This window comes from Stegastes partitus, unplaced genomic scaffold (genome assembly GCF_000690725.1).
Source record: "Stegastes partitus isolate 25-593 unplaced genomic scaffold, Stegastes_partitus-1.0.2 Scaffold312, whole genome shotgun sequence".
Lineage (NCBI taxonomy): Eukaryota > Metazoa > Chordata > Actinopteri > Pomacentridae > Stegastes > Stegastes partitus.
The window spans coordinates 141,654-151,978 of NW_007578043.1; the positions used below are offsets into that span (position 1 = coordinate 141,654).

At 43.8% G+C, this 10,325-nt stretch overlaps 1 protein-coding gene across 1 annotated transcript in view; it reads right to left on the minus strand.

The window, feature by feature from the left end:
• The window catches only part of nwd2 (NACHT and WD repeat domain containing 2), a 52,261-nt gene extending 47,983 nt beyond the window's left edge, over nucleotides 1-4,278 (minus strand). The window contains exon 1 of the mRNA XM_008283443.1: nucleotides 4,128-4,278. Coding sequence (XP_008281665.1) covers nucleotides 4,128-4,278 — 151 coding nt within the window. The remainder of the gene's footprint in view (nucleotides 1-4,127) is intronic.
• Nucleotides 4,279-10,325: the final 6,047 nt, after the last annotated feature.

The window sequence follows — 10,325 nt, forward strand, 5'->3', positions numbered from 1 at the left end:
TTTTTGGTCAACAGCATCCTTTCGATAGCCAAAACATTTCCATGATGGGGGGATTGTAGCCAAAATTATAATCATGAATATTTCAACGTATAAAAACATTTTATTGCGTTTTCACATTTAAAATAAACTCGGGTTCACTTACAGGTTGTGCAGTCCTGTTAATATCCAAATGTGCATCAAAAATCACACAATATGTGGTTCTTTTTGCACCTGAATTTCGTGCATCTGCAAAAGGCAAAGCATGTACAACACCAAAACGCCTCACTTCCTGAACATATGCTTTTCAACAGACGCTACAATTTACAAACGTTCCCAAAACGCCTCACAGGCAGGCTCCAGTAGATGCTAGCTAGCTGGCTGTGCACAGAGAAGCCTCGAGTCTCCCCAAATTAGTTACAGCAACTAAAACAGGCGTGTGATCAAAAATAAATCTGGAAAGAGGGAAATAAGACAATTTACTGTCCGATGTTCCCAAGCAAATTTATCGTCGCTGGCTGACACATTTTAACTTTTAATATCGCAGTCAATCATGTTCTTTTAAGACGCCAAAATCGCGATCATGTGTCATATACTATTAGTTGTGCAGCCCCACAACTTTCTTTTTTGCAACAAAATCTTCCTTTTTCTCTGTTCTTCACTCATTTCTTTGCACACACACGGAACCTACATGTTAACGAACGCCGCATCTCCATAAATTAGGTAAAAATGTTTGAGATTTTTGCATCAAGCTGCAAAAAAAAGTTGAACCACAATGCGTTTGAGTTCACACGTCTTTCACACTGCAATGCATGAAAAAAACAGTGTAGGAATGTCGTATTTATATGTCGGTGTCCTTGATTCGGCAAGAAGAAATCGAGAAGATGAGCGATATAAGTGCAGTCGATTTTATTTTTTTCAATGAGAAGTTGCTTCTCATCAACATTCATTAGATCCCAAAAAATGATATCCGGAAATCACTTTGAAAGGATAAATTTCTCCTCCCGAGGAAAAAAAAAAATCCAAAACTTGGCAGTCGGCCAAACTCAGATAGCGGTCAGAGAGCACCTTTATAGCGACTTTAAGTGTAGCCAAAAATAGTACGAGATCCCCAAACGTATTGTCTTTCAAGACGACGCTGAATAAAACATGCATCGGAAGCTTTTCAATTTTCCCGACGTCGATTATCACAATTAAGCCCTCAAAAACTCAGCAGGGCCTTCTAGTGAACACCTAAAATAAAACTTATTTATAAGCTGCTCGCAACCCTCATTAGTTTTCTCGGTTAATTATGTTTGTTACGAGTGGGTAATATGTAATTTTACAACTAGCAGGCTGCTCGCTATCACCGCCATCGTTCCCCGATGAAATATTTTTACAGCGCGTCCCATGAAATGGCTCGAACACCCGGGGAGTCGGATGAGCACGGCGGAATTTGTCAGAACGATGTCCTGGGGGGTGCAGAATTGCCTCACAACGCTGTGGAAAATTCAAAGAGAGGTCACTAAAAAGCTGCTGCCAAACTAGCTTCATCTCTCCCTTCAGGGGGAAGAAAAAAAAAAAAGAGGCAAGGAGGCCGAGGACGCCACGAGAGGAAGGGGGAGAGAATCGGCACGCGTCATAAACTTTGCATGCCGCATAACGGGGGGCCAAAAAAATAAAAAAAATCCAGCACTCGCCAGCTCAGGAGAAGCAATTTATTAAACAAAAGCCACCCTTGACACAGTCTCCCAACCTGTCGTCACTCTCTCTGTCCTCCCTGCCATCACCTCCTTTTTGTTCTCTTTCACCAGACTCCATTCAAAAAAGTGGATAATTAAGGAAGAGATTCTGCACTTTAAAAAAAAAAAGGATAAACAGAGTAAATCAGAACACTGGGAATAATTATGGGGTGAAACATAATGTAATTAGCGGTCTCTGTGGTGACATGCTACAGCCTCCACCATGATGCGTTGGAGGGTGAGATGATTTTTACGCCTCGCATCCCTCAGGCCTCGTGCTTTTATCAACTTTAAACAGCTTAAGTGATAGCTTGCATACAAAATAGCTGGCAGGCCGTTGCCAGAACACCCCCCCTCCTGAGGTGACTACACCGAGGTAATGGAGTTGTCCTGATATGCTTATGTGGATCTCCATGAACAAGCTGACACGCGTATAGCGACTGGGCTGCACAAAGCGACAAAAAATAAATCAGCCTTTTCTCCGGTTTGTCGCTGCTTACTGGCGAGTTACTGGTTTTTAATTGATCAACTTTGACTGAGAACTTTAACACCTCTAAAGAGTCAAACTTGTGGCATCTGCTTGCTGTTCTGACGCCTAAAACTACTTCTACGATCAAATTCTTCTTCGGTAGGCGATGTGCTTTTCCTAAATTAGTTTAAAATTGTGTCACTGCCCCTTTATAGACAACACAGCGGAGTGAACACAGCATGTCTGTGGCTTTTGATTAAGGGGCGTTAGGGTCAGCACAGCTAACACATGTGATGCCGGGCGCCCTCCGATCGCATCGGCCGCAATAAAAAGATCCACTGTTATGATGGCGTGATTATCACCGCGGGTAGCGCCGCTCGCCCTTTCTAGCGTCTGGTATTTCGAATGGTTATGTGCAACGTATATTTTGCAGACTGTTATCGAGGGAAGTTTGTCAAAGCGAGCATATGCCTGGCCTTCGGTGACTCCTTCACGTCGATGCATTTGCACGGACGAGCTGCTGATTCAACTTCAAGGCCACGGCTTTCTAGTTGTAAGCCTAACTCTGCTATTGCACTACATGTACAGTACGATTTCTGTGGTTGAGTGCTGTTAAAATGCGACTTTTATCCGCTGTTGGCATGTTAATACCTGTCCACAATCTGCATGCAGAGCACGCTGAACGGTAATAAATAAGTGCATGGATAGCCCCCTCTAGTGAACATGGAGAAACAAGCTGTGCAGCAGGGCAGACCTGGGTCAGACGTAGAAACGACAGGTTTTAGCTGTGTGTAGCATCAGCAGGGTGGGTTTGCTACGAAGCAGAGAAAGTTTGCAAGAGCGGGAAACTATCTGACAACAATATGAATCTATTATGTAACTGATAACGAAGCCAATGGACTGAACTCTGATCTCATTTCTCCTGAAAAAAAAAAGATCAAAACAAAGAATACCAAACATGACTTGTCTGAGGTGAATCGGCTGTTTGAAATAAGACAGCGCATCTCGACTGGCTTCATTACTCGGATATGGCACTGGATACCAGCACCTCACTTCACTGGAAACAGCAGCTCATAATTAGCTCTCTTCATGCCTCAGGCGGATGTGTGTGTGTCTTTCCATTTGTGCGGATGGTGTGAAAAGAACGATTTGGAATAGCCCTCCCCTTATCGTTTTTTTTTCCCATCCACGTGTAGGTTGGAGCGTTAAATTCGTGCTGAGACGGGACGGTTTGAATGACTGAGTCAGCTACAGGTGGCCAAACAATGCCCGAGCGTTCGCTATCTACTGAACGGTGCGATAAGCTGAGGTCAAATCATTTTTTGAGAGGGGTTCACAGCAATTTGCTCAGCGAGGGAAAGCAAATGACAGTGATGCATCGACAAAAGCACCCTCACTTTTAATCCTTGGCATGCCCTCCCTCTCTCTTAGCCTACTCTACTTCCCTCGCCTTGTTTACTCCAGTTTTACTGAGCCTATTTTTACCCCCTTGCCCAGAGGGCATATTCAAATACAGAGCTGCAACTGGGTGTCTCCCTCTCGACCCGACTGTCTTGCACTCTGTTCACACTGTGCACTCTGTGATCGGAGCAATCTGCTGCTGCATTTCATAATTGGAATAAGAACACACTTTTTAAACATTTTTTTTGTCAGGTTGTCACATCAGTGGGTTGTAACGACAAGTTCACTTTTCCAAGACACCTAAATCCAGAATCCTCAGCTTGCAGATGGCATTATTTTGCATCCAAACATCCTTTCACTGTACCTTGAAGAAGTGGCTACTTTTTAAGAAGTTGCATGTGGCAACCCATTGCAACCATAATCCTCCCCCTGCAGAATCTGCAAAATCTAAAGATGCTGCTTTTTTGTTGTTGTTGTTGTTGTCAAGCCTTGTGTCACTGTGATGAGAGTGTAAGAAACTGAGGGGGCTTGATGGTGGGAGATGTCAAGTTGATTCTTACCGTCGGGGTTGGAACAGATGAAGACCCGGACGCTGCGGCCGGTGGGGACGTGGTGCGGCGGCAGGGCGTTGATGTTGCCGCTGACGGCCGCCCTGCGCAGCGCCGACTCCCGCGGGCAGGGCTGCCTGCTCCCCACTCCCGACGGCCACATGGGAGGCGACTTCCAGCGTGGCTGTACACACACGCACAAGAAACGCACAGAAGGGGAGGGGGGGGGAGGAGGGCACGTTAGCGCGGCCAAGGGGGGCGCACACATGGACATGGATGTTTGCGCGCAGATTCCCCTCTGATCCATTCACGCACACACAACCGGGGCGTTAATTGTGGCAAAAGGCATGGAGCTGCATCTAATAGGTTTTTAATTTCACTTGCACTGATGAGAGGGCAAAAATAACGCTGAGGGCTTGAAATAAATTTGGGTTAAAACAAGTTATTATCACTTAAAATGCAATAAAATCTTAAAGATAAATGCAAGTCCAGTCTTTGTTGCCACCGTCATAACGCCCATGATTAACACACACACACACACACACACACCAATCAAGTTAGGATGGATCTGTCAAATCTCCTCCAAAACACAAGAATGAATCTGAATGTGTTTGTTATTGCATTCATGTTGGTGGGGATAGAATAAGAGGATATTACGCACAGCCTACTACCGTCATTGTGCATGCGTAATTTGTATACATGTCCTTGGACGCATTCATGAATTTTCATGCCACTGTGGGACAAAACAGACAAACAAGAACGAGACGATACAGAACTCGAATAAACGAGCAAGGCAAGCATCAGTCGTGTTCCCACCCCAAGAGAAGATGCTTGTAAAGGCGAATAACCGCTAAGAATGGTTATTCCGCCGGGGGAGCAGATGTCAAGTCGCTGGTTTTCCGGAGTTGGTCTATCCTGAAATCTTTGTTTCAAACACGGAAAACCTCGAAAAAGACAACAAAAAAAGCAGGGGAAAAGTTGGGTAGTCCACTACTGACCACTACATCAAATCCTCAGAAAACAAGACAATTAAAAAAAAAAAAAAAAAAAAAAATCAGTGAGGCACCGCATCCACAGAGAGTACTTGACTACTAGTGATGCTGGAGACAGGCACAACAACAGGATACTTCTTGTTGCTCACATTCATTCGCTTCATTTCGCGGCTTCCGAAAATATCCAAGCGTGCAGGACGGCAAAGGGTCGATAAAAACGCCCATCAGAGTTGCTGTGGCCGAGAGACGACGTCGGGAGACGGTAAAACGGACGCCGTGTGTCGGAGTGCTCCCTTTGGCATCCTGCTGTCTCTGCGAGCCGACCGAGCTCTGGGACGCGCAGTAGCGTGAAGGTGGCAAAAATAGAAGCGCGACTACCGGGAAGTATTTTCAAAATAATACAGAAACGTCAGCTGCAGCTTGCCGCACACTTGACGATACGCTTAGGAAAATTAATAAACAAAGAAAAACTAGAATTCTACTCAAAATCATCGCTTGTCACGACTACAGTTACTCGCATTTGCTTTAATATGAGTGTGTTTTTACAGCTTTCCCCTTCGTACTCACCTCGACTCCCCTGAAATGAAGCTCTTACGTTGAAAACAGCACTTCCGGCCGCGCTCTTCGCTCTTATCTTATCGTGTCCGCGTTGACGGAGGTGACAGAAGCCGTGGATGCTCTTTCTGCCTCCTCTCTCTCCTCCGTCTCCCTCCTCTCCGGTGGACAGACTGAGCTTCACCCTATTCCAAAAAAAAAAAAAATGTCAACGGACCGTGAAGTCAGCAAGTGTGCTGCCGTGAAATGACCAAATAAAAGTAACGCTCGGCGACGTTACCGTTACACACACTCAGGTAACGTTACTCTTCATTCCCCCTCAACACACACACACATATAGGAAACACTAAAAAAAGTTGAATTAGCCACTTTAAATTAGCAAAAAAATACGTTAATGTGCGTTTTGTTTTTGTTTTTAGCAGAAACTAGCTAGCTAATGAGGAACCGCACGTGCTGGAATTTTGACCTAGCTTAACTTTGCATCTCTGCTGAAGTACTTTACGTTTTAAAAATACTTGTTTCTGCTTCCAAAGCGGATAAATTCCTACTTTATAATGGAGTAATGAGTTACTTTTAGGAGTACCCTAGTGTCCCTTTTGCATTTGGGGAGCAGCAGCCAGAGGAGGAGGAGGAGGAGGGCCTTGAATTAATTGCTTTATCGATAAATGTACCTCTGCTCTGCAGCCTCTGGTTATTCGCGCTGGAAGTTTAAGTGCATTGGATTTGTACTAAACGGAATTGATTACTGTGCTGTTCTTGTGAGGAGGAAACGCTGAACCATATATTTTTCTGCCCCCCTCCCTTTCTCGCTCTCAGCGTCGAAGCATTTCTCCGAATCTGATGGAGAGTTTGTGGGAATGTGAGGTTTGGAACTGTGATCGAGAAAAACATCCCCAGATCATATTTCTTGTAGGATTTTTTTTTAGCATCTTACTGAGCTTTCAGATGCATTTTTACACCTTTCACAACAATGTAAACAACATTAAATAACATAACACAGAGGCTCTGACTGCTTCACTAAAAGCAGAACAATATTGAACCTATCTAACTCATTCTCGGCACATTTGAGAAGCCTAGAGGACAAGTTACCACAAATGCAAATTATTTCCACGAGATAGAATAAATAGATGACTTACTGTTGACTTTCCGCTGCAGGTCTTGAGGATGTTTTGGGCTCTGCAGGCTGGCGCCGACCCATTTAAGGCAGCCTGGAGGCCCGTCGGCTCGCACCAGAGCAAAAAATTGAGACTCCGGAAAAGCTCAAGTGGAGCGCCTCGCTCCCAACAGTGTTATGACCTTTCTTTTACTTGATTGTTCCGCTCCCTCTCATAATACCCAGTCGGTTAATCACGAGTGCACCTGCGCTGGATTAATGCGCCGCAGTCTTTTCCAGAGGACTCGTTTCAACACAGCTTGTGATGGGATGTGGCAGGCCCAAAGTGTGCAAAAAGAGTTTGAAAGTTTGCTCAAGGGGCTTCAAAAAATATATAATCTGTGGGATGTGCCAGGGCTTCTGTCCAGCCCCTTAAATCATTTAGCATCACTCACCCAGTTGGGGTCCTGGAGTCTGAGTAAACACCTTTTGGTTGTGCGTTGGAGCATGTTTTGCAGGTTATTGGGTTCATTGACTCGCATGCAGGTGTACACGCTCGTGATCCCCCGAAAACGCCGGACCCCTGGAAAACAAATGCGAGTCACCGTGGTGACGGGATGCGATGCGTCACCTGGGAGACTAACTGTTGGCTTGGCACATGTCCACACGCACACAAACACAGCAGCTTCACAAATGGCTGGTGATGGATGTTTGTTTCTGCAAAACAGCTGGGAAGAAGCAGAGTGAGTGGGAGTCAGGGAAGACGGTGGGGAATGTCTATTTCTGTGTGCTACCCATTGGTACCACTACATTAACTCCTTAATTGAAATGCTTACTCTGAACTGGATTTTTTTTAGTTAGCTGGCTCAGAGATCAAGGGAATTGAAACTGCACATGGCTGGATTCCTTTAGGTTTTTAAGCCAGTGATGGGAAAACTCAACTTGATGTTGTCATTTAGTTGTGGATTGGTACAAAAAGGCTTTTTCTTTTTTCTCTCAAAACCAGATGCTCCGTGCAAATGTGCTGTAACATGGCAGTTTGTGGAAAAAAACTAAATGTGGGTATTCTTTTAATGAGGTGAACATCATAATATGAAACAAAATAGATATTTTCACATTAGAAAGCAGAATGTCATCCTTTACAGAAAGCTCCAAATTGTGTGTATAGTATTTTTAATGACAACAAAAGTCCAACAGCCATGAGTAAAGGGACAAGTGTTGTACTTTTTGAAGAAATAAAGCTGAATCAGACATTGCCAACACCATTGTCGTGAGCATAGACTATATATAAAAGATGGATTTAGCCTCCTGCTCCAGAAATTGAAGCCAACTCAGAAGTGACTCAAACCTGCATTCTTTCTAACAGCCAGCAGGGGGCGACTCCACCAGCCTCCAAAAGAACACCTAAAAGACCCTACTTTAAACAATTTCCTAATGAGTGTATGGTCTCAATTACTAGTTTGAAGCCTTCTTCAATACAGCATGGTGTTTATTTATTTATTTTAATTTAGCAAATGTAGATAAAGACATTAAAACAGCTTGTGCTTGATCGATGGCCAAAATGTGAACGCCAGTGCTTCAGAATACAACAACGGTTGGGTAGCATCGCTGGCTATCGTAGCAAGAAACTGCATTATTAAGCAGCACTTCTGTCAGTCCGTGCTTCAGCACAACCGCCTTTGGAGTTAAATGCAAACTTGAGCATGCTAATGTGCCCACAGTGGCAGTACTAACATGCTGATGTTTAGCATATGAACAATGGACTTACACTACAGCTGAGGCTCATCATTGTAAACCAAGGTATTGGGATTAAAATTGGAAATAAATTTGCTTTTGTTTTGGCACGTAACATGTGGATCTCTAACCATTATCCTAAGAGGAGCAGGAATATGTTTAAAAAATTTCAAGGCAATCCATCCAATAGTTGTTGATAGATTTTCCACAAAACCACATATTTCGACTTCATGGTAGTGGGGTGCATTCTTAGAGGATCGCTCAATAAGTTGTTCAAATATTTTTAGTGTGGTGGAGCGACTCACGAAGTTCGAGCTAACATGGCTGAAGACATTTCATTTCCACTTGGAGCGATGATTCATTCTTTCCTTCAAATATTCTTATAATTGGATGTGTGCGTTTCGTTTCTGCTCGCTGAGAAAATCCCACCGCTTGATCAACAACAAAGAAGACTTGAATTAACCCAGGCAAATCAAGAGATGTTCATATATACTGGCACCGGAGACGCACGGATGATGTGAATGTAATTCATTTGACTCCCTGTGATTTCCCGTCGGCGAGTCCTTGAATCCGAGGACGGCGCACTTTGACCTCGCCTCATTTCTTACCATAGCGTTCATTTCCATATAGCGCCCGATAAATTTGCATGAGCCGTAACATCCTTGATTACTCGAAGGGACATGCGATCACAAAGGCAATCGCTACCGTGACACCCTCACATCTGCGTCTTACTGTAAAAAGAAAAAAAAGATTTCCAGGTTCGTCAGTCGTGTATGAATAATCGGGTAATTTTCTGATTTCCTGACTTCCATTTCAAGCTGGTGCAAGGAACAGATGCTGCTTAACAATTTATTTATGCAAAGCAGATTAACTTTGGCACCTTGCAAATCACCGGGTTTATTCATGAGTGAAAATTCTCCACAATCGATAAACAAGAGCAGCTCTTTGATTGTGACGTATTAACATGATTCGACCACTTTTAAGCGTTTGGTTTTTTTTTTCTTTCCTTGTTTGTCCTCCTTCCACATTTCCTCCTGACAGTGTTTACATTCACACATCCGATAACGCTACTCATAGCAAAACCCAGGAGAAACCCAGATATAACTGAATAAAAAAAAAGAAAAAAAAGAAACCCGGCAGCGCTGGCTCAGGCCGACTCAAACATAATCCTGCTATTAGCCCAGACAGGATTCCAATCAGAGCTCGGCAACAACAGTTTCCCCCCTCTCGCTATTTCACTCTTTCACCTGGAAAACACAGGATTAAGAAGGTGACAGGCAACCTCCTACCCTCCATATGGGATCAAGGAACACACAAGCCTGGTTTTAAAAACAGATGTCAGTGACACCATTAAATTCCGAGCAGTTCAAATGCCCCCCAAAAAACACTGATCTCTGTCTTGGTGAAAAGAAATGCAATGATCAGCTCACACTGGGGACAATATTTTACATATTGTACATACTTGCGCTGTTTTATAGATTGAAAAATAGCATCAGATTTTTCAAAATATGCTGCAGTATTTGCTTCTGCTTTATGTGTTTATCTATTTAAAGTTGTCACACTTAAATGTTTCAGATCATCAAATAATTTTTAATCCTAGAATGCCCTCAGTAGAGGGATATGGTTGCCCCTGCCGGACATGATTGCATTGAGCTCCAGTAAACCACGATTCCATCCAACTTACCACTAGATAGTGTTTTTTTTTTCACTAATCATGGTTGGCTGGTTGCCCAAGGTGAAGTGGGTACTATCCAATTACCTTGTGTTTGACCTTGAAACATCCCCCAAGGCCACATGTTCCATCCGCAGTGGGAAGTCTATGTATTTGACCTCTAG